This window comes from Narcine bancroftii, chromosome 12 (assembly GCF_036971445.1).
Source record: "Narcine bancroftii isolate sNarBan1 chromosome 12, sNarBan1.hap1, whole genome shotgun sequence".
Classification (NCBI taxonomy): domain Eukaryota; kingdom Metazoa; phylum Chordata; class Chondrichthyes; order Torpediniformes; family Narcinidae; genus Narcine; species Narcine bancroftii.
Window position 1 is genome coordinate 82,526,501 of NC_091480.1, and position 25,196 is coordinate 82,551,696.

A 25,196-nucleotide genomic window follows, 5' to 3' on the forward strand; every position below is an offset into this window, starting at 1 on the left:
CTCCTAAATCTTTATCCTCTCAAATTAAACCAGTTCTGGAATCATCTACCCTGGGGGGGGAAGGAAGACCAAGTACTAATTGCCACTCAGCCTTATTCAATCTTCAAAATAATGGCCCAGCCCATCCTCCCTCTCCCAGCAATATCGTCTTGAATCTCCTCTGCATCCCTTCCACTTTATTGATGTCCTCTCAATACATGAGCAACCAGAACTGCCCTCTGTGTGATCCCATCAACACCTTGCACAGCTAAATAGAGTTCCCACTTATTTGTACTCAACATCCCACCTAATGAAGGTGAGAATGTCAAACAGTACCTTCACCATCTTATCCACCCAAGGTGTCACTTTAAAGGATTGTGTACCTGCAACCTTGGAGGTGTTCTACCAGAGGGGAAGCACAATTAGCTCAATGCTATTATAGCACCAGGGTGTGTGGGTTCGAATCCCACCGTCCGTATGGAGTTTGTACATTATTCCCACGTCTACATGGGTTTCCTCCCATTGTTCAAAATGTATTGTAGGTTGTTGGTGAATTGGACAGCATGCACTCGTGGGCTGAAATGACCTGTCACTGTGCTGTATGTCTACACTTAGAAATTTTAAAAGCTCTTCGGGGCCCAACCATTTACCAAGCAAGCCCTGTCTTGGATCAACTTACAGTTGTCAGAATCAAATTCCATTCGCCTCCCTTTGGCCCTCCTACTCAATTGATCTTGACCTGGTTGTAAACCTAGATAATCATTCTTCACTGTCCACCACACCACCAAAATCAGGGAGAATGCACATTAGATGCAACACCACAGCCACAAAGTACTGTGCAGTGAATTCAGTCCTTTTGAGTCAGAGAGAGAAAATAAATTCATTTTTGCCGAATGGAATTCCAACTTGAACTGGCACCATTTGCCTGCATTTGGCAATTTCCCTCTGAACCTTTGTTATCCACAAGAAACACAAAACCTGCAGATGCTGGAATCTCAAGCAGACAAAATATTGCTGGTAGAACTCAGCAAGTCAGTCAGAACCCATGGATAGAAATGGCCAGTCAATATTTTTGGTCTAGGCCCTTTATTGAAACACATAGGGAGAGACTGATGTTACTTATTTAACTCATGGTGAAAAGATAGATGGAGAGACCGTTAAGGGGAAGGGGGTGTGAAATCACTCTTGGGTCTTGGAGAGCCTTGAACTGAACAGCACAACAGATTTTTCTCATTTTTTGTAAGCCCCTACCCCCATCTGGTTGCACTGTTGCTTTTTCTCATTGTTTTTACCCTCCTTCCTGATGTGCAGTAACTAGTTGTAGCTGAATCAAAATATTCTAAAGTTGATACATTACCTTCCTGCCCAGACATTTTATGACCTATTCAATAATGGCAAGTGTTGCGTATGGCATTTTCCCCTTTTCTACTTTGCTGGCATTCTCTGGAACTAGATTGTAAAATGTCAGTGATTCAAGGGTACTTTATCTGAATCTCCTTGTGCATCAACAACACCTCTGAATTTTGTGTTTTTTTAGACTTACTAATCAATGTCAAATTAGTGCCAAACCAGGCTTTGATGCATCCAGTCACTTCGTTCCACAGTACACCTGTAGAAGTTTGATCAAGTATCTGGACATGCAAAATCTCCTCAGACTCCTTACCTATTACAAATGGCAATGAGGAAGCAAACAGGAGGGAGATAGATCAGCTCGTTGAGTGGTATCACACCAGCAGCCTTGTGCTCAACATTAGCAAAACCAAGATGATTGTGGACTTCAGGAGAAAGTCAGAACACAATCCAGTCCTCATCGAGGGCTCAGTAGTGGAGAGGGTCAAGAACTTCAAATTCCTGGGTGTCAACCTCACCAAGGATCTGTCCTGGAGCCTGCATGTTGATGCAATCACGAAGGCGGCTCACCAGTGGCTATACTCTGTGAGGAGTTTGAGGAGATTCGGTATGTCACTGAAGACTCTTGAAAAATACTACAGGTGTACCGTGGAGAGCATTCTGGCTGATGGCATCATTGTCTAGTACAGAGGTGCAAGGGTTGTTAACTCAGCCTGTTACATCACAGGCACTAGACTTCACTCCATCAAGGAGTGAAGAGGCAGTGTCTAGAAAGCAGCCTCTATTCTCAAAGACCCCCGATACCCAGGCCATGCCCTATTCACTCTGCTACCATAGGGGAAAAAGATACAGGAGCCTAAAGACAAGCACTAAACAGCACTAGGACAGCTTCTTCTCCGGTGCTAATAGATTCCTGAACGATCAATGAACCAAAGACACTGCCCTTACTTTGACTTTTCGTGCACTTATTTTTTGTAAGGTGGTTTATATGAACGTTTGGACTGTGACGCTGCCACAAAACAATGAATTTCGTGACTTGTTCATGACAATAAATACTGATTCAGAAAGTGGAAGCGCTGGTGTACCTTCTTCACAGTTGCTACACTGCTGGTTCCTGGAAAGCTCTGAGATATGGACAGCCAGGATCTTGATGGTTCTGTCTCTCTCCATCTTCTTCCCATCAATGCAGAGAAAATCAACAATAAGCTCCTTGGTCTTGGTAGCTTTGAGAGCAAGATTGAGAACTTGGTTGGATGGTGCCAGAACAACCATCTCCATCCTGCATTCGGTCTCATTATTTCCAGTTATTTGACCAACAATGATGGTGTCAGCAGCAAATTTCTACATGGAGTTGGAGCTGAACTTGGCTGCTCAGTCATGGGTGTACAGAGAAGCACACAGCTTTAAGGAACTCCTATGTGCATGGATGTGGTATTTGGGGGTCTGCCGATGATGAAGTCGAGGATCCAGTTGCAGTTGCATACAGATTCTTCTGTATGGTCATGAATCTTGCTGGTATGTATGGTGGTGACGACACCAAGCTGTAGTCAATGAGAAACCTCTCGTAAGTGTTCCTGTGGTTTAAATGATCCAACGCAGAGTGGAGGGAATCGAGATGGCATCCGCCATTGACTGGCTGTGATGATGGGTGAAGTGAAGTGGGTCCAGGCCATTAGAGTCTTTCAGGAGATTTTAACCTTTGTCATAAAAGGGGTAAAAAGGGCCAAATCCTACCTGAATGGCCTCATTTGGTCTTCTAGGATATATTCTGTTCATCGACTCCTCAATTAATATCACAAGACCATCTGTTCTTTTACATCTCACAATAACACCTGATGACTGAGGGCACACTGAATGTGAAGCATTACTGAAGAAAAAGGCATGTTGAAAGCACATAACGACTTCAAAAATGACACTGAAAATGGTTGAAAATGCAGAGATTTTTGGAGAATTATTTGCAACACCTCAATTAGTAAAAATCACTATTGCACCTGAGATGCAGGAGGTAAATGAATTCTGCAGATGCTGGCATTGGGTACAGTACACGAGAGAAACTCAGCAGGACCTGCAGCATCCATGGAAAGCAAGAGGCAGTCGATGTTTTGGCCCAAGCCCTTCTTCAGGTGTGCTTGAGCCACCCTTCGGCCACACCTGAAGAAGGGCTCGGACCCGAAACATCAACTGCCTCTTGCTTTCCATGGATCGTGCAGGTCCTGCTGAGTTTCTCCAGCAAATTTTATGTACTGCAATAGAGATTCACGATTTGGAAGATGTCAACAAGTAGGTAGACGATTCTGAAGGAGCTGCCAAGCCTTCTGGACCTGGAAACATAAAAGAAGAAACAAATCATGTCAATGCTTACATCAAATGGGATCATTTATGACTCTTCCTTTCATAACGTGCATCTTCTTTCCAAGGTTTAAACTGCTGAACCATATTTTGCAGCATCCTAGAATATAATTCTTTCCACTGTTTCCTGTCAATATCATTTCATTCTTCCAGTTCTTTAGTCATTTCTACCTTTCATACCAGAAAATGAATTGCAAAGGCAATCAGGGAAAATTATTTGTAGGGCCATGATCTAAGACACTGGTTCTCAACCTTTTTTCATCCACCTTAAGTAAATCTTACTAACCACACAGCACCTATGGCGTAGGTGTGAAAGGTTTTGAACCTCTGGAATAGGGGAATGGAATTGATAGGATTGCTTACACAAGCATCCAGCAGCGACTTCAGAGCGTTAAATTGCATGCTGTGCAATTCCATGAACCCTAGGTTTCCTCTCCAGTGCAGTTGATAATGATCTCAGCCGTGTCAGTTATCTTTTGACTAGGTAGCTTTCACGCTGCATGGTTCAACAATGAATTCAAGAATTTCAAATTTCAGTAAAATCCTCATTATCTGGCATCCAATCAACTGGAAACTCAACCGGCAAAAAGAGAAAATAAATAAATAGTTTTTAAAAAATGAATAAATTAAATTTTAATTAAAAGTTTAAATAAAATTTAAAATTGTAAATGTTCTCCGAAGCCAGTGAAGTGGCCCGGTCATGCTACACACGCAGCAGCTGTTTGAAAAATATTTCAATAAAACGGCATTTGAAATAAATGGGGTGCTCAGGATGCCGCTTGCTGCTGGAGCGACTCTCTACCCTGCCTTTTATTAATAAGGCTTTACCTGTGAACTTGGGGGAGGGGATTAATAGTGACGACAGCCTGGTTAGCATAGCGGTTAGCCTAACACTGTTATAGCACCAGTGACTGGGGTTTGAATTTACATTTTGTAAGTTACTGGAATTACCTGATTAAAGTGAACTTTACATAATTAAAGACTACAATATATTTTTTTCCAATTACTGTACATTTTGCACTGTCTTCTGAATGGCACATTCTTAATGCAGGTGTATTAGTTAGCTTTGTAAGAGAGCCATCTAGAAAATTCTCATTTCCAGCATCCATGACCCCAATGGATGCCGGATAACGGGGATTTTACCGAACACTCATTGTATCAGTTGCTAGTTGCGATCTCCTGCACTTTTGACTGCTCATGTTTAAAACTTATCCTATCATCAGTTCATTTTACCTTGCCCATTTCTACAAGAGGAACTGGAGAATGGAATGGTATTGTTGCAGGGAGTAAGGATGAGAAATGGCACAGAGCTCCCTTTGTCTACTTTCCTCCACTTCCCAATTTCTCAGTGTTGAAATGTTAACAAATGATTGAAAACCAAAAAAACCCGTAGAAATAGAAACAGAAAATGGAAAAATAAAACACAAGAACTGAAATCTTAAGCAAACAAAGAGGAGTTAGAGGGACTCAGCAGGCCAGGCAACGTCCATGGAGAGAAACATTTCAGATTGGGACCCTTTTGAGACCTTCAAATATTTTGGGTTGGGATCCTTCCTAAAGACTTGAACAAGGATCACGACCTGAAATATTGACTGCCCACTTTTCTCCAGATTCTGTCTGAGCTGTGCTTGTTTGTTTGCTAAAAACCAAATCTGCTGGACAAAAAAAAAATCCTCACGCTGAAACTTTCTCTGGACTGCAGATGCTGCCCGACTTGTGATTATATAAACAGAAATTCCTGGAAATATTCACATCTTCAAACAAGCGAGTTCTGATCAAAACACTCCAAATGGAAACATTAATTTTCCCTGATCTCAGATGCTGACAAGCCAGCTAAGAGTTTTCAGCCTATTTTTCATCAATATTCCAAGTACTTGCTTAAGAAATCAATGAAAAACTGTTCCTGGACAAAGAATAAATGCACATTTTACAAGCTCCTGAGGCAACTTGACAATGTGAATATAGAAGTGTTATTTTTTTTGTGGAAAAATCTAAAATAATTAAAAGGGTCACTCAATTAAGACAGATGAGATGAATTTCGAACAATTACAGCACAAAAACAGGCCACCTGAGCCCCTCTAGTCTGTGCCAAACCATTTTTTTTTGCTTAGTCCCACTGACCTGCACCCATTTCTTTCCCCTTACAGGATTGGGTGTCACTGGAACTCTCTTCCTCAAAGGAAACAGAAGTTTTGATTATTTTATGGGAGGTGTAAATCTACTAGAGGCATTATCTCAAGAAAGCAGCCTCTATCCTCAAAGTCTCCAACCACCCAGGCCATGCCCTCTTCACTCTACTACCATCGGGGTAAAAGGTACAGAAACCTGAAGACGAGCACTCACCGCCAGTAGCTTCCCCTCCTCCATCAAATTTCGGAACGAACCATAGACACTACCTTACTTTATTTTTTTTGCACTATATATAATTAATTTTGTAATGCGATTTATACAAATGCTTTGCTGTGATGCAAAACAATGAATTTTGTGACATGTTCATGATAAATTCTGATTTGAAAGAGAGGGGGTGAAAATTGTCAGGGGTAGCTGGGTACAGAAGTAGTCAGGGGGTTTACTTCTGATTTTCATTCATATGTACATCTGTTGGCCCAAGAATGTATATCTGTGATAGGTAACAAGGAGTAGCAAAAGTAGAGAGGCTGTGATTTAAAAGTTGCAAAACATACCAAAATATGCAAAACCAATATTGATAGTCTGGACAGTAGATGTGGCAATGTTGTTTCCCATGGTAGGAGAGTCAAGGACAAGAGGACACAACAGGATTGAAGGACGCCCATTTAAAACAAAGAGGTGGAGGAATTTCTTTAGCCAGAGAGTGGTGAACCACTAGCAGCTGTGGAAGCCAGGTCATCGTGTGTATTTAAGGCAGAGATCAACAGATATCTGAATAGACAGGATATCAAAGGTTATGGGGAGAAGGCAGGGAGTGGGGCTGAGTGAGAGAATAGATCACCTCGTGATGAAATGGCAGAGCAGACTCGATGATCCGAATGGCCTACTTCTGCTCGTGTATCTTAAGGAGACCCCATGGTCAGGGACACTAGACATTTTTGTGACTAATCCAGGACTGTGTTTTTGCTTCCCTGGTGTCAGTGTCTCTGAGCTAGTACAGGATGCTTTGACAGGGGAAGGAGAGCTGTCAGAGGTCATGGTCCATACTAGTACCAATGACAGACGCAAGAAGAAGGGAAATGTGGTTCTGCAGATCGATTTCAGGGAGCTAAGTAGCAAATTAAAAAGTAGGTCTTCCAAGGTTGTAATCTCAGGATTACTACCCATGCCAAATGCCAGTGAAACAATAAATAGGAAGATAGTGCAGTTTAATGCATGGCTAAGGAGCTGGTGCAGGAAGAAGATACTTAGATAATTTTGCTCTCTTCCAGAGAAGATAGGGCCCCTTGAAGAGAGAGAGGTCACACCAGAACTGGAGGGGGGAGAATATCTTTGCAGGGAAGTTCAGTTGTGCTACTGGGGAAGGTTTAAACTAGAGGGACAGGAGGGTGGTAACCTGGGGAGTAGGAGAGCAACTGGAGGAGTGGTGGATATAGCAAGCAAACCTGAAAAGGACAGATGAAAGGTCACACGGAGACTGAGGGGCTGAAGTGTGTTTATTTTAAAGCACAAGGTATTGGTGACAAGGCAGATTAACTGAGGGCCTGGATCAATACTTGGAATGATGATGCTGTGGCCGTTACAAAGACATGGCTGCGAGGCACTGGATTGGCAGCTTAATGTTTCTGGCTTTATATGCAATAGAGAAGGAGGTAAAAGAGGTGGAGGCATAGCACTGCTCATCAGGGAGAGTGTCACGGCTGCATTCAGGTAGGACACAATACTGGGCTCAACCACTGAGGCAGTGCATGTAGAGATCAGAAATAAGAAAGATGCAATCATTCAGTTGTAGGCCTTCCGACAGCCACCGAGAGATTGAGGAATAGATACGTAAACAGATTATGAAAAGCTCCAAAAGCAGCAGGTTGATGTGAATTAAAAAAAAAAATTTCTTAATATTTACAGGGACGTCCTTATTGCCAGAGGCTTAGATGAGGTAAAATTTCCTAGCGAACTAGAAAGAGGGGGCATACAACATCGTGTAATGGCAAATTGCCCCAGCCATGTGATCAGTTTTAGTGGGGGATCATTCAGGAATAGTGAACACTCCTTAACTTCATAGGTAGCTATGGACAAAGATAAGCTTGGGCCATGTAGAAAAGTACTAAATTGTGAAAAGGAAAGACAGGTGCTTGGGGAATTAATTGGGAGTAGCTATTATCAGGCAAGCCTACAGCTGACATGTGGGAGCTGCTCAAAGACCAACTGGAGTTCAGCCCTGGCATATTACAATGGAAGAAATGAGAAGGACGGCAATGCAAGAGAACCTTAGAAGGCAGGCACATGGGTTGGGAGGGAAAAATACATCAGCCATAAAAGAATGGCAGAACAGACACGATGGACCAAATGGCTTAACTCTGGTTTTATGACTGGAGATGCCATGAACTTAATCAAATAGGACAGCACAGTTGGCGTAGCAGTTAGCACAATGGTGTTATAGCACCAGCAATCTGGGAAGAGATTCAAATTCCGCACTGACTGTAAGGAGTTTGTACGTTCTCCCCATGTCTGCTTGGGTTTTCCCCAGGGGCTCTGGTTTCCTACCACTGCTGAAAACATACTGGGGGTATAAGTTAAATGGGTGGCACGAGCTTGTGGGCCGCAATGTCCACTTCCCATGCTGTATGTCTAAACTTTTTAAAAGAATTTAAAAGGCAAATGGAAGGTTCAGGAAGTTATAGGTACAGGTGCCATAAGACTCAGGTTCAGGAAGAGCTGCCCTCCCTCCACCATCAGACTCCTCAACAATAAACTCAATCAGGGGATCATTCAAAGACTTTTACTTTTGCACACTTCTGTCAGCTCAGAAGGGAAGGGGGAAGAAGTGGCGAGCTATGGTGACTGGGGACTTGTTGGTTAGACGAGTCTGGAGACAGAGGAGGATAGGGAGGTCCTAAATTAATACTTTGGGTCAGTATTCTCAAGAGGAAAGGAGTTTGATCAGAGTGAGGTCAGAATAGAATCAGTTTGTGTGCTGTACAATGTGGAGATTAAGGAAGAGGAAGTGTTGAATCTTAAAATCATCAAGATCGATGATACCCTGATACAATATAACTGGATACACAGGCTATACATTACACCTCAAAAGTTAAATAAATGGGACCCAACAGTATCTGATAGATGTTTTCGATGTAAAAAAGAAATGGGAACAACAATTCATGCAATCTGGACATGTGAGAAAGTAAAAAAATTTTGGGAAGATCTAAATCAGATATTAAAAAAAATAACAGAAAACAATATACCAAAGAATCCAGAGATCTTTCTCCTAAGTAACATAAAAAACAAAGAATTTGGAATTGATTTGGAGGATGCACAAAAAAGATTTGTTAAGATAGCTCTAGCCGTAGCAAAAAAATGTATTATGTCAACCTGGAAATTGGAAGATAATTTGAAAATACAACAATGGTATATAGAAATGAATAAATGTATTCCATTAGAAAAAATAACATATAGTTTAAGAAATAATATTGAAATATTCGAACAAATATGGGAGCCTTACATTAAATACAATAGCGAAAACCTACCGGGGACAATCATTACCTAAGTTGATGGAAGGAGAAGGAAATGAAAAGAATGGACTCAGTAGAATTTCTGGTGTATTTTTGTTGAGTGACAACATTGTCTGACTGGTTTAATGTATCCTAGATTGTATACCTTAAATGGACGGGAGGGGGGGGTGTTGGGAGGAGGGAGGGGGGGGGAGAAAATGGCACTGTATATGTGTGAAAAGGAAAAAGTGTGTACCATAGTTAATGTGATTTATGGTGTGAAAAATAAAAAATTTTTTTAAAAAAAGATCGATGATACCCCAGGGCTGGATGTGACATAACCCAGGCTACTGTGGGAAGTGAGAGAAGAGACAGCTGAGCAGTAGCTATGATATTTGAGTCCTCTTTGGCCACAGGGGAGGTGATGGAGGATTGGAGAATGGCAAATGCAGTTCTCTTGTTTTAAAAAAGAAGGCAATAGGGAGAATCCTGGGAATTATAGACAAGTGAGTCTTACATCAGTGGGGTGAAAACTATTGGAGAGGATTCTTAAGGATAAAATCTATGAGCATTTGGAGAAGTCCAGTCTACTCAAGGTTAGTCAGCATGGCTTTGTGAAGGGAAGATTGTGCCTCACAAGCCTAATTGAGTTTTTTTGAGTAGACAACAAAAGAAATTGATGGGTGTGTGGATGAAAAATTGGCTTGCAGGTAGAAAGCAGAGAGTAGTAGTGGAAGGAAAGTATTCTACCTGGAGATCTGTGACTAGTGGAGTACTGCAAGGATCTGTTTTGGGACCCCTGCTCTTTGTGATTTTTATAAATGAATGAAGAGCCGAAAGGATGAGTCAGTAAGTTTGCTGATACGTAGGTTGGAGGAGTTGTGGATGAAGCTGAAGGCTTCAAGAGGATAAAGACAGGATGCAGAGTTGGGCAGAGTAGTGGCAGATTGCATTAACTGAGGTGATGTATTTTGGAAGGACTAACCAGAAGGCTGAGTAGTCAGTTAATAGTCAGTTACTTAAGAGTGTTGATGAACAGAGGGACCAAATCCATACATCCTCAAGGTCGCCACACAGTTTGATAGGATAGTTAAGAAAGTCTATGGGATACTGGGCTTCATTAATGGGGGATTGAGTTCAAGTGTAGAGAGGTCATGTTGTAACTCTCTGGTGAGACCACACAGAGTATTGTGTTCAGTTTTGGTCACCCATTACAAGGAGGACATGGAAGCTATGGAGATTTACCAAGTTATTACCTGGATTGGAAAATAAGTCTTGATGCAAGGTTAGCAGAGCTAGGACTTTTCACTTTGGAACATCGAAGGATGAAAAGAGACTAAAGGTCTACAGGATTATGAGATGCATAGATAGGATGGACAGCCAGCTCCTGTTTCCCAAGGCAGGAATAGGGAGCACCAGAGGACAGATGTACAAAGTGAAGGAAGGGAAGTTTAGGGGAGACGTCAGGGACAAGTTTTTTTTTAAAATATACGCAGAGTTGTGGATGGCTGGAATGTTTGCCAGGGACGATAGTGGAGGCTGAAACATTGGGAGCATTTAAGAAACTCATAGACAGGTGAATGGATGGAAGGGAGGGTTTAGTACTTTTTTTTTTAAAAAAAGGAAAATATGGTCAGCACAACATTGAGGGATGAAGGGCCTGTACTGTGGTGTAGTGTTCTATGTCAGCACATCCTTTCTTAAATGATGAGCCCAAAACTGCTCACAATACTCCAAAGTGAGGTTTCAGCAGGCCCCTTATAGAGTCTCAACATCAAATTTCTTTAGCCCCCCTCATGAATCAGACTAACAGCCCATCCCAAGAATTGGCCCAGTGAATTTCTTTTGTATCAACTCCAATCAGTGTTTTCCTCCTTCAGCAAGTGGGGGTGGAGGGTGGGAAAAAGAAGGTGAAAACCACCAACAGTGCAGAGTACGGTGACCTCACCAGTACTCTGTAGAATTGGAACAACACTCTTTCTAAACTCACCCTTCGGGTGCTGAAGAGTTTATTCAAGATAGAGATTAATACAGGGTGTTTGCAGGACCACAGGCTAAGGTACATAGAAAGAGTGATCATCATTTTGAAGGACAAAGGACTGATCAGACAACTCCTGCTTCCATTCCTCATTTTGAAAATCAGCATCGTTAATATATCAAGTAATCCAATAACCTGTTTTTCTGTAAATGAAGGCTCCCACTGTGTACAAATGACGACGTTGGCTTTTTGTACCCGTTGATCATTAGTCCATTGGCTTGCAAGTCGTTTTTTTGCATCTTCCTCACTAATGTTGTCTCTTTTTACAATTCTCCTGAGAGCCTGGCATAAGGGAAATAAAAATCAGAACCAAGCTTCGGAAACCAGAACAAAAAGAAAAAAAAAAATCAAGTTTCAGTTGCTAAAAATTTCAACAAAATATAGAAAATGCAGGAAATACTCAGCAGGTCAGGCAGCATCTGCTCCATGAAAGGATAGAAAAATGAGAAAGCAAGGTAATTCTGGATGAAGTGGAAGGGTGGGCCAGCAAGTTTGCAGATGATACAAAGGATGGAGGTGTTGTGGATAGTGTAGAAGGCTGTCATAGGTTAAAAAGGGACAGTTGGGAGTTCAAATTGGATAAGTGCGACACTGTGGAAGGTCAAACCTTGAGAGTGGAGTACGTGGTCAATTTAAGAGTGTAAAGGAACAAAGGGATATTGGAGTACAAGTATCCCTTAAGGATGCCACACAAGTTAATAAAGAAGGTGCATGATGTGCCAGCCTTAGTATAAGGATTGACTTTAAAAGTAGTGAGGCAAGGTTGCAGTTCTATGAAATCTTGGTTTGACCACACTTGGGAGTATTCCATGCAGTTCAGGCTGACTCATTACAGGAAGGATGTAGAAGCTTTAGAGGATTCAGAAGAGATTTACCAGGATGCTATCTGAAATGGAGAACATGCCGCATGAAGTAAGGTTGATCACACTAGGGCTTTTCTCTTTGGAATGATGAAGGATAAGAGAGACTTGGAGGTATAAAAGATTGAGAGGCATAGGTAGGGTGGAGAGTTAGTGCCTTTCTCCCCCACACCCCCCCCAACCCCAAGGTGACAATATCAAGTACCAGATAACATCTACACAAAATGAGTGGAGGAAAGTTTAGGGGAGACTTAGAACATTACAGCACAAAAACATGCTCTTTGTCCCTTCTAGTTACTGAAATATTTGTTTAAGAAAATTGTCCTTCCCCTATATCCTTTAAAGTTAGGAAACTGTGCACATAACGAGTCAATTAGGTACAATTAAAAGAGTGGTTTTCAACCCACCTTAAGTAATCCTTTACTAATCACAGAGCACCTATTGAACAGGGAATACTTAAAGTGGTATGTGAGTGGAAAGAAAAAGGTTGAGAACCATTGGGTTAGGACTTTATTCCCTGGTGTGCCAGAGAATGAGGGGAGATTTGATAGAGGTATGTAAAATTATCAGGGGTAGATGAGTGCAAGCTGGGCTTTTAAGCTGACGTTAGACGAGTCAAGAACTAGAAGACATGGGTGAAAAGTGAGATGTTTTGAGGAACCATGCAGAGAGTGGTGAGAATGTGGAAAAATTTGGATTGCAACATGAATGAGAGGGATATGGAGGGCTACGAGTCTAAATGGGCTCAACAGTCTGTTTCTATTATGTCGAGTTCTATGAAGCTCCAAACCTCGCACAGTGGACAGGTCAACTTATATCAAGAGGAGGACACTTTCATCTCAATTGATTTCTGACCACTGCCTTTCATTTTGTACCCAATAATGCTCCTCTATACTTAAGCTCCACTCTACACTCAGACATTCCAGAGTGAGCCAGCAAGCTCCTTCCTGGTTTCAAACTAAAGAGGACCCCTGCACTCTCAGCAAAGCCCAGGTGGCTGTAGGAGTTTTCCTGCCAGAGTCCTGGAGAATTAGTTACTAGTAACAATGTGACAGACCACCCACTTTCCAGCCGTCAGACAAAATGTTCCTTCATAGTCACAAAGACCAAAATCTTGGAACTCTTTACCAATAACATCTGAAGTTCAAAGTGGGTGTATCTTCAGCAAAAGGACTGGAAAAGGTCAAGGGAGTAGTTGAGCATCACCTTCCAGAAGGCAGTTAAAGATGACAACAAATGGTGTCCTTGCTAACGATGCTCTGATCTCAAGAATACATTTTTGAGCTGTGCTTGATCTATGCAGCATACCTGGATTAGAAGTATTTGAGGCCACGAATGACCAAGTTGCACATAAATGTACCACAAACAATTCAAAAATATAACCGAGATATTAAGTAAATTATTCTGTAATTGTGGATCCAGTGCAAAGCTTGACCTTCATCCCAAAACTGGAAGCAGGACAAATCATCTGCAAGATGTCTGTTCAACAAGGTGAGATTTTATTTCATTAACCAGAGTGATAATGAGCTGACAGAATGGAGGGAAAAAAAACAATCAAAAGCAAAACACAGGAAAATAAGGCCATATTAAATAGATTAATAACCTACCTCATCCTCTGGAACAATAACTACCCAAACCTCATGAACCATATCGATCCAGCCAGCTTCCAGCAACAGTGCAGCATCTAGGACACATACAGATTTACCTGACAAGAAATATTGAATAAGACGTTCACTTCGTTTGTTAAATAATCTCATTGGTGTATTACACTACTGTACGAATGATCTGAAAATCGATTGTACAAATATAAATACATTTTCTTATTCCTCTCAAAAGAAACAAGCAAAGAGACAAAATTTCTTTGTAGACTCTGGACAAACAGAAATCTCACTCTCTTATTTTACATTTTTATAATCTGTTCCTCTGACTTTCACAGGGATTTATTTGAAAATACAGCAGGAAAGAACTGCTCCAACTTCCGCTTCCTGATTGATGGCTTTGAGTCAAGGCTTTGCTTAGTTCACGTTCCTGTTCTCAGTGGTTTGCTGTTGAACCAACTTGCCAAATTGACTTCAAGCAAATCAAATGCTTACTGCAAACCAACTGACAATTTGGAAGAAATAGGTGGGCAGCACCCACCATTTACATAATGGTTAGAGCAACACCCTAACAGTTGCTAGCCACCTGGATTTGTATCCAGCGCTGTTTGCAAGTAGCTTGTACGGTCTCCCCGTGACCTGTGTGGGTTTTTCTGGATGCTCCAGTTTCCTCCCACCCTCCAAAATAAAATGGGTTGGTAGGTTATTTGGGTCTTATTGGCATGTATGGGTTTCATAGCTTGGCAGGGGGCTTCTACCATGCTGTATCTTGCAAATTAAAAAAAAGATAAATGCAGGATTCTCAAACTAACTTTTTTAATGAGTCATTTTTGAGCAAGTTCAGTGTCAGTGACATTTTGTAATATAATCATGTTAAATTCATTTGTTTCCTCTTCTCCATACGTTTACTGGATACCAGGAACAGCCAGAGAAGCCAGGTATGGTACCATAATAAGGCACAGAGCCTTCCTACAACATCTGCAGCAATTTGGTGGCAAGAATGAACTCCTTAAAAACAGCAACCAAGGCAGCCTTCAGGCTTGAAGCTGGAATTCCATTTCCTGACCTACTTTGTATTACCAGGTTCCATCCAAGGTCTAATTCTGCAATGCATATATATCTGTGCTATATAAATAGTCGAATGCAACAAAAAAAAAATGATATAATCGAGCACCATGTACAGAGGGAAATCCAAATCATGAATATCAAACATAATTGAAATAAGTTAGGACAGCTAGTGGAGCCACTGCCCCAAGGTGTCCAAGACCAGAGTTCAATCTGACCTCAGTGCTGTGTTTGAGGAGCTTCCTGTTTCACCTATGTTTCACTAGGACCTCACACTTCAGTTTTCTTCCACATTCCAAAGACGTGCTAAATTGCTAGGTTAAATGGCTGCTGTAAATACCCCCCCCAATGTGTAGGCGAGTGGTAGAATCTACAACGTGATGTGGAGAGCATAATGAAATGTTTTAATATAGAAATAATGTAAATGTATGGGAAATGCTCACTATGGACGGTAGCTGAGAGAATCTGTTTCCACGCTGCATCTCTTCACAAACATATTGATGGTGTAGTTTCTGTTACCCTTTGAGAATGGGGCAGCAATTTATCACCAAAATGCAATTGACAAGCTGGTGAGCCACCCATTAGAACCACTCCAGTCTATGTAACAAAGGTACATCTGCAGGACCATTGAATGCAAACTTCCATAATTTAGAACAGAATTACAATCAAAAATCCTTGGGAAGAATTGGGGGGTCCAATTAGAAAATGCAATTTAATACAAAGAACATTATAAAGAATGGAAGCAATGTCAAATAATATCACTGAATACATGATAGCCATTTTTAAGAAGAGGATTGAAGGTTTAATTTCTGCAATATTAGATCCTCAGCACTCACCCTCTGCAGCAGCCCCACCAATCATCTGTTTCATAAGGATTGCAGTCTCTGGCCACACAATGCTTGACAAACATTTTAGTTTGGCCTTGAAGAGAAAATAGGTAGCCATAAAAGAAAGCTTTCCTCAGGAAATGTGAACCAAGCCTTTATGCTATCTAATGAATAGTTAAAAAAGGTCCTTTGGCCTATTATGTTGTGCCAAACCACGTAAACTTACTTCATAATCTACCAGTTGTTCTCAACCTTTTTCCTTCCACTTACATTCCCTATGCTATCGTTGCTCTGTGATTAGTAAAGGGATTGCTTAAGGTGGTATGTGGGTGGAAAGAAAAAAGTTTGAAAACCACTGTTTTAAACGTACCCAATTGACTCGTAATTGACTCATCTTTTCTTTCTTTTTCTTCTTTCTTTGGCTTGGCTTCGCGGACGAAGATTTATGGAGGGGGTAAAAAGTCCACGTCAGCTGCAGGCTCGTTTGTGGCTGACCAGTCCGATGCGGGACAGGCAGACACGATTGCAGCGGTTGCAAGGGAAAATTGGTTGGTTGGGGTTGGGTGTTGGGTTTTTCCTCCTTTGCCTTTTGTCAGTGAGGTAGGCTCTGCGGTCTTCTTCAAAGGAGGCTGCTGCCCGCCAAACTGTGAGGCGCCAAGATGCACGGTTTGAGGCGTTATCAGCCCACTGGCGGTGGTCAATGTGGCAGGCACCAAGAGATTTCTTTAGGCAGTCCTTGTACCTTTTCTTTGGTGCACCTCTGTCACGGTGGCCAGTGGAGAGCTCGCCATATAATACGATCTTGGGAAGGCGATGGTCCTCCATTCTGGAGACGTGACCCATCCAGCGCAGCTGGATCTTCAGCAGCGTGGACTCGATGCTGTCGACCTCTGCCATCTCGAGTACCTCGACGTTAGGGGTGTGAGCGCTCCAATGGATGTTGAGGATGGAGCGGAGACAACGCTGGTGGAAGCGTTCTAGGAGCCGTAGGTGGTGCCGGTAGAGGACCCATGATTCGGAGCCGAACAGGAGTGTGGGTATGACAACGGCTCTGTATACGCTTATCTTTGTGAGGTTTTTCAGTTGGTTGTTTTTCCAGACTCTTTTGTGTAGTCTTCCATAGGCGCTATTTGCCTTGGCGAGTCTGTTGTCTATCTCATTGTCGATCCTTGCATCTGATGAAATGGTGCAGCCGAGATAGGTAAACTGGTTGACCGTTTTGAGTTTTGTGTGCCCGATGGAGATGTGGGGGGGCTGGTAGTCATGGTGAGGAGCTGGCTGACTCATAGCTGCAAAGGAAATGGGCCAATGCCAATTTTTCTCAAGTAAAATATTTCAGCAACAATTGGGTCTAGAGCAGTGCTTCCCAACCTTCCCTTCCTGCTCACATACCACCTTAAGCAATCTCTTACTAATCACAGAGCACCAATGGTATAGGGATTACTTAAAATGGTACGTGAGTGGAAAGAAAAAAAGTTGAGAATCACTGATGTAATCCTTCCCTATTTCACACCCATAGCTCTTTCTCACATCCAGGTGCCTGTCATAGAGTCTTTAATGCCCCAATTGGACCAGCCTCTGCCACCGCCACCACAATGCATTCCAGGCCCAACCAATGTGCAAAAAGCTCGCCTCTGATACTAAACTTTGCTCACTCGCCTGACAGAGGTCTTGTGGCATTTGCTATTGTCACCCCAGATGAAGTAATAGAGAAATATTTAAATCCATTAAAAAATACACAAGACTTAAGACTGCAAATATTCAATCCAACCCACAAAGCATTATGATCAAACAAGGCAATGGAAATGAGTCACAGAAGGACATAATAGGCCACATAGCCAAAGGTTGGTTGAAGATGTAGGTTTTGTGAAGTGCCTTAAAGGAAGAGAGAGCTCAAGTTAGTTTATTGTCGATATGACTGTACATGTATAACCTGACGAAACAGCCCATCTCCGGACCATAGTACAGACACATTACACACAAATGACACATATACATAGCTATCCAAGATAAATATAAAATTTTCAGGTTTCTAGGATTATTCCACAGTCCCACCATCTACAGGCAGAAACCATTTCCCAGCCTGGCAGTACTAGTTTTTATGGTTGTACCTCATCCCAAAGGTAGCATCTCAAAGATAGTGGGGGCTGGATAGCAAGGGCTCTCAATGATTCTCTGAGCCCTCTTTAAGCACTATCCCTGTAGAAATTGTCATTAGAGGGAAGGGAGATCCCAGTGATCTTCTCAGCAGTTTTAATCACCCTCTGGTTTGATCTCCAATTGAATGCTTTGCAGCTACCATACCACACGAGGATGCAGCCAGTCAGGTCACTACCTTTTGTGCTCCTGTAGAACATCGTTAGGATGGTGGCTGGTAACCTTGCCCTCCTCAACCTCCTTAGGAAGTGTAGGCCAAACTGCACCTTCGTGACTCATGAAGTGGTGTTGTGAGTCCAAGAACTTTGTGCTCCCCACTCTATGACAGAGCCATTGATATGTAGTGGGGAGGTCCTTCATCCTTCTGAAGTCCACAATTAAGACTCAGGTTGTTGCTGTGGTATCACTGTACAAGACGTTCCACCTCCTCTCTGTAAGCCATGATTTCATGGTTGCCAATGAGGCCAACTACCAAGGTCATCAACAAACTTGATAATTCTGTTGGAACTAAACCTGGCAGTACAGTCATGAGTTAGCAACAGGAACAGTAGCGGGCTGACCATGCAGCCCACAGGTGCACCAATGCTCAGTGTGATGGAACTGGAAGTTTTGCCACCAACCCGAACAGAGTGTGATCTTTAAATCAAGAAGTCCAAGATCCAGTTGCAGAGAGGGGTATCAAGTCCTAGTGAGTTTATCCACCAGCCTTTGAGTTATAATTGTATTGAACGCCAAGTTGAAGTCAATGCCTGGCATACAAGGCATCGTCCTCTAGGTGGGTCAGCACCTAGAGGTCAGGGCTGTTGTTTCATCTGTCGTTTGGTTTGAACGATAGGCAAACTGGAATGGGCCCACTGTCGCTGGTAGGTACGCGTTGATGTGGTCCATTACTAGTTGCTCAAAGCACTTCATGATCGTGGAGGTCAGTCCTACAGAAAGGTAGTCGTTTAGTCAAGCTACCATTGCTCCCTTGGGCACCAGGATGATGATGGCTGCCTTGAAATCTGCAGGGACAATGGACTGCTGGAGTGAAATATTTAAGACTTCTGTTAGGAGCTCCATCAGCTGGACTCCACAGTCCCTCAGCATCCAACCAGGTAGGTTATCGATCCTGCTGCTTTATGCAAGTTCACCCTGGATAGGATCCTCCTCACCTCAGCTACAGCTATGGAGGGTGTCTGTTCTTCAGGGGGAAGGAAAGGATTAAAAAGGCAGAAAATTCTAGGCCACAATTCCAGAGCTAACAAATGAAGAGTTTACTGTGATCAGCACAGTACAATAAACATATATAGTGGAAGTTTTAATTGCTGCAACTTCCCAAGTACATAAGTCACAATAACAATCCTTGGCTTGGCTTCGCGGACGAAGATTTATGGAGGGGGTAAAAGTCCACGTCAGCTGCAGGCTCGTTTGTGGCTGACAAGTCCGATGCGGGACAGGCAGACACGGTTGCAGCGGCTGCAGGGGAAAATGGGTGGGTTGGGGTTGGGTTTTTCCTCCTTTGCCTTTTGTCAGTGAGGTGGGCTCTGCGGTCTTCTTCAAAGGAGGTTGCTGCCCGCCGAACTGTGAGGCGCCAAGATGCACGGTTTAAGGCGTTATCAGCCCACTGGCGGTGGTCAATGTGGCAGGCACCAAGAGATTTCTTTAGGCAGTCCTTGTACCTTTTCTTTGGTGCACCTCTGTCACGGTGGCCAGTGGAGAGCTCGCCATATAACACGATCTTGGGAAGGCGATGGTCCTCCATTCTGGAGACGTGACCCATCCAGCGCAGCTGGATCTTCAGCAGCGTGGACTCGATGCTGTCGACCTCTGCCATCTCGAGTACTTCGACGTTAGGGATGAAAGCGCTCCAATGGATGTTGAGGATGGAGCGGAGACAACGCTGGTGGAAGCGTTCTAGGAGCCGTAGGTGGTGCCGGTAGAGGACCCATGATTCAGAGCCGAACAGGAGTGTGGGTATGACAACGGCTCTGTATACGCTTATCTTTGTGAGGTTTTTCAGTTGGTTGTTTTTCCAGACTCTTTTGTGTAGTCTTCCAAAGGCGCTATTTGCCTTGGCGAGTCTGTTGTCTATCTCATTGTCGATCCTTGCATCTGATGAAATGGGGCAGCCGAGATAGGTAAACTGATTGACCGTTTTGAGTTTTGTGTGCCCGATGGAGATGTGGGGGGGCTGGTAGTCATGGTGGGGAGCTGGCTGATGGAGGACCTCAGTTTTCTTCAGGCTGACTTCCAGGCCAAACATTTTGGCAGTTTCCACAAAGCAGGACGTCAAGCGCTGAAGAGCTGGCTCTGAATGGGCAACTAAAGCGGCATCGTCTGCAAAGAGTAGTTCACAGACAAGTTTCTCTTGTGTCTTGGTGTGAGCTTGCAGGCGCCTCAGATTGAAGAGACTGCCATCCGTGCGGTACCGGATGTAAACAGCGTCTTCGTTGTTGGGGTCTTTCATGGCTTGGTTCAGCATCATGCTGAAGAAGATTGAAAAGAGGGTTGGTGCGAGAACACAGCCTTGCTTCACGCCATTGTTAATGGAGAAGGGTTCAGAGAGCTCATTGCTGTATCTGACCCGACCTTGTTGGTTTTCGTGCAGTTGGATAATCATGTTGAGGAACTTTGGGGGACATCCGATGCGCTCTAGTATTTGCCAAAGCCCTTTCCTGCTCACGGTGTCGAAGGCTTTGGTGAGGTCAACAAAGGTGATGTAGAGTCCTTTGTTTTGTTCTCTGCACTTTTCTTGGAGCTGTCTGAGGGCAAAGACCATGTCAGTAGTTCCTCTGTTTGCGCGAAAGCCGCACTGTGATTCTGGGAGAATATTCTCAGCGACACTAGGTATTATTCTATTTAGTAGAATCCTAGCGAAGTCACAATAACAATAATTTAACAAAAATTAGCACACAAGAGAAAAGATAATACATTTAAAAGAAAAAATACAGTATTAACAATTTGCAGGTATTGTAAAAATGCACTGTGTCAATAATGCAGTCAGTTCTTTTATGGTCTTCAAATAAAATTGTGCTTAGGTTCAAGAGCTTGACAACTGTCAAGGTAAAAAGTCTTGAGAGCAAGACTTCTGCCTAAAGGTAGCAGCAAGGAGAGAGCATGGCCAGGATCGTGGCGGTCTTTCATGAAGTAAGTTGGCGGCCTAAACATTTTCATTGGATGCTAAGTCTGCACCTGTAATAGAGTTCACTTGCTTTGCTATTTTTTTGTACCCTTCTGGGTTCCAGGACATTCATTTCCAAACTAGTCAGAATGGTTTCTAAAGTACAATTTTAAAATGAAGGCCAAGATAGGAAGTTGGCTTAAATAGCATTTGAATAATCACATCTCTCACTGACAAAGGCTTGCACACAGAAGTGGCAAAAAAAAAGGCCATATCATGGAGAAGCAGCAAAATTCACCCAACTAGAGCTCCAAAAATATAGGGAAATACATCCATTTACTTACTTCGTCGGCAAAGACTATTTTTCCCAAAGCAGTTCGGTTGATTGTTCCATTTTCCTGTAGAATTTCTACAATACAAAAACTCAGATTATAGTTGTAAACTCAGTTTTGTTTATTCACCAAAGCAAAGGCACCAAATAAGATGAACCTCTCTATCACTGCTTATTTAGTAGAATCTGGTTTAACTGCACAAGTATTCCATGTTTAAGGATTACACAACTACAGAATACTACAGACATCAGAGGTGTAATTGAACTTTTAGTTTCCTTCTTCTCCCACCAAACTCCATCCCACTCACTTTAGTGCTAATTCTTAAAATGGGATATGAACAAATCCTGAGATTCTAGCAGGACCCCAAAATCCCCTGAGGATGAACCAATGAAGCTGCTAAAATTTGGAACAAAAGAAAGTCTCTCTCTGAGATGGAGTACTCAGTAGTCTTACCTTTGTCCCCCACTGCCCACTCCTTAATGAATTCCACACAAGCCACAATGCCAAACTCTTCTTCTGTCGCCTCCATTTCTGGACCCACTTCCATGACCATGACTCTCCATCCACATTCAAGACCCCTTCTCCCACTTTAAGCCTTTTCCTCCTCTTGGATACCTGCCCCCTTTGAATCTTTTTATTTCCAATTGCTGCTGAGACATCAACCATCTCAACTTTCCCATTCCCCTCTTATTCTAATCTTACCTCCTCCGAACACTCTGCCCACTACTTTCTCGGCAACAATCCCAAAGTCACATCAAACAGACAAGGGTGGTGCAGATGTGGTCTGGTGCACTGACCTCTAACTTCCTGAGGCCAAACAACAGCTCTCAGACACCTCCTCCTACTTACCCCTTCACAGGACCCAACCACAGCTCATCAAGCCAGTCTCCAAACTTTTCACCACTGGTCACCTTCCTCCCACAGCCTCCAAACTCATTGTCTCCCAACCCTGCACTGCCCATTTCTACATTTTACTTATATAAACCCAATCATCCAAGTAGATCCAATGTTTCCTTTTGCTCTTGTCCCACCGAACTAGTTTTGCCTTACCTTGGCTTTATCCTTTTCTCCCCAGTCTAATCCCCATCTACATCCGAGATACCTCACATGCCCTCCATCTCTTCAATGACTTCAGATTCCCTGAACTGGATCTCCTCATTTTCACTAGGAATGTCCAATCCCTTTATACCTCCATTCCCCATACAGAAGGTCTTAAAGCACTGCTTCATTCTGGACCAGAGACCCAAATAGACACCCCCTACCACCACCGTCCTCTGCCTAGCAGATCTTGACCTCACTCTAAACAACATCTCATCTCATTTCCTCCAAGTCAAAGGAATAGCCATGGGTGCCTGCATAGGTTCCAGCTATGGCTGCCTGTTTGTGGCCTTTGTGGAGCAATCTATACTACAAACTGACACAGGCAAGACCCCTCAACTCTTCCTCTGCTACATTGAGAACTACATCGAAGCTGCCTCATGCACCCGTGATCAACTTCATTCACTTCATTGCTAACTTCCACTTCAATCTCAAACTCACCTGCCCCATCTCCAACAACACTCTCCCCTTTCTGGATCTCTCCATCTACATCTTGGGAGATGAGCTTTCCACTGACACACATTACCAACCCACTAATTCCCATAAGTACCTTGACTACATCTCCTCACACCCTGTCCCCTGCAAGGATTCTATTCACTATTCGCAATTTCTCCATCTCCACCAGATCTGTTCACAAGATGAGGTCTTCCAGTCCAGATTTTCAGAAATGTCTGCCTTCTTCCACCAATGTACCACCATAAATTCAGCCCTTACCCATTTCCCGTTCATCTCTTCTGGCCCCTCTGCCCCAGATGCTACAAACACAGGATTCCCCTTGTCCTCACCTACCACCTCACTAGCCTCTGCATCCAATACATGATCCTCCAGAATTTCCAGCGATCCCACTCCCAGATACACCTTCCCCTCTCTCTTCAGTAGAGCCACTCCCTTTGTAACTCCCTCGTACACTTTCCTGCCCCAATCACCACCCCCCCCCCCACCTTGTGTCTGCAGCAAGTTGCCACACTTGCACCTACCCCTCCTCCCTCACCCCAAACAAGCCTTTCAAGAAAAGCCACACTTGTGTATCTGATTTACTGCATCTGGTGCTCCCTTTGTGGCCTTCTCTACAATGGGTGCACATTGGGAGATCGCTTCTCTGAGCACCTTTGCTCTGTCAACACCAGTGACATAGACCTCCCCATGGCCAACCATTTCAGTTCTGCATCCCACACCCATGCTCACATGTCTGTACTATCCTACCAACCCACCAAGACCACCTGTAAATTGGAGGAACAACACTTGATTTTCTGTCTGGGCACTCTCCAGCCAGATGGTAATAACATCGACTTTTCTGGTTTCTGCTAACCGGCTCTCCTTTCCTCCTTCTTTTCCTTCCTCCTGTCTTCTTCCCTCAGCTCTCGACCCCCCATACCTCCTCCCCATTTGCTGTTGTGCCCTCCCTCCCTCCCTTCTCCACCTATTACCTCCTGCCTTTGCGACCATGCTCCACCCCCCATGCCTCCCCCTCCTTAACCTTTTTATTCAAATAAATGCCAACATTTTTGCATACCTTGATGAAGGAAGCAAGGCCAAAACGTTAGTTATGTATTTTTATCTTTGCTATATAAAGGACACTGTTTGACCTGCTGAGTTCCTCCAGCAGTGTTTTTTCACTTCAACTAGTGTCTGGAGACTTTCATGTTTTACTCCCATGTAGGTCATTACTCAAATCAGTGCAGACAACATCCAATACCTTTTCTTAAACTTCCCTAGTAATCTCTTCAACAACATCTAACCTTGGTCAGACATGACCTAGCACACACAAAGCCCAGATGACTATCCCTGATCAGTCCTGTCTGTCCAAGTACCTATTTCTGGTCTATTAAAGATACTTTCCAATAATTTACCCATGAAGTTATGTTGCAGGATCTGTGAATGGAACATCAGTAGTAAGAAAAATTCTGAAAGCAATTGTTAAGGAAGCTATGATTCACCAATCCCATATAGGAGCCTGTCCACATCCTTTTTATACTAGATTCTCCACATTAAGCACTCTGGTTAAAGGGTTTCAGCTCAAAACACCAACAATTCTTGATCTCCCACTTTGACTCGCCAGAGTTCCTCCAAGAGGTTATGCTTAGCTTCAGATTTCAGCATCTGCATCATCTCTGGTAGCAGGTTGGGATAAAAGATGGAGAGAAAGGGATGGAAGAGGTTAAAGAGTGCAAGAAAGGACAAAGGACTGCATTGAGGCAGAACAGGAGAACGAGCGCCAAGATAAGTCAGGTAAACTTCATTGCGGTTATTTTAATTAAGAAGTTCGACTGGAAACCAGACGAACTTCGGGTATGGATAGGAACAGAACAATGGAAGATTGTAGCCTTAACAGAGACATGGTTGTGAGGGAGGTTGCAGTATTAGTCAAAGATATCACAGTAATTTTTATAGATGATATTGCTGGTTAACTATCAAGTGAGGTGGTGTGGATGGACATCAGGATCTGAAAAGGTTACCTGTAGACTACCAGTCACTGGGAACTAGAGGATCAAATATGTAGACAAATTATTGAGGTCACTTTGTTTGCTGCTTTGTCTACCTGTGTCACCGCCTTCATGGAACTCACTGCCTCTATTCTACAACGCTCTCCAAGGACCTATTATTTACTGTGCAAGACCTGCCTGCTTTATCTTATTAAAGGGTACACCTCCCATTTGTCCAAGTTCCAATTGCTATACCTTTGCCCACCTTCCCAGTTCATTGTGATCCTTTTGTAATCTCAGATAACCTCTGCACTGTCCATGATACATTAAAACATCAGAAATAGGAGCAAGAGCAGGTCATCTGGCCCATCGAGCCTGCTCCACAGTTCAGTAACATCA

The 25,196-nt window shown here is 43.1% G+C and overlaps 1 protein-coding gene across 4 annotated transcripts in view; it reads right to left on the reverse strand.

Moving 5' to 3' along the window:
- Window positions 1-1,048: 1,048 nt before the first annotated feature.
- The window catches only part of coasy (CoA synthase), a 36,346-nt gene continuing 12,198 nt past the window's right edge, over window positions 1,049-25,196 (reverse strand). For 3 of the 4 annotated variants that reach the window (XM_069907232.1, XM_069907234.1, XM_069907231.1), the window contains exons 6-10: window positions 21,289-21,353; window positions 15,694-15,778; window positions 13,802-13,899; window positions 11,470-11,616; window positions 1,049-3,650 (exon numbers count right to left, since the gene is read on the reverse strand). In XM_069907232.1, coding sequence (XP_069763333.1) covers window positions 3,603-3,650; window positions 11,470-11,616; window positions 13,802-13,899; window positions 15,694-15,778; window positions 21,289-21,353 — 443 coding nt within the window. In that variant the 3' untranslated portion in view covers window positions 1,049-3,602. The remainder of the gene's footprint in view (window positions 3,651-11,469; window positions 11,617-13,801; window positions 13,900-15,693; window positions 15,779-21,288; window positions 21,354-25,196) is intronic. The other variant, XM_069907233.1, reaches the window with a different exon arrangement.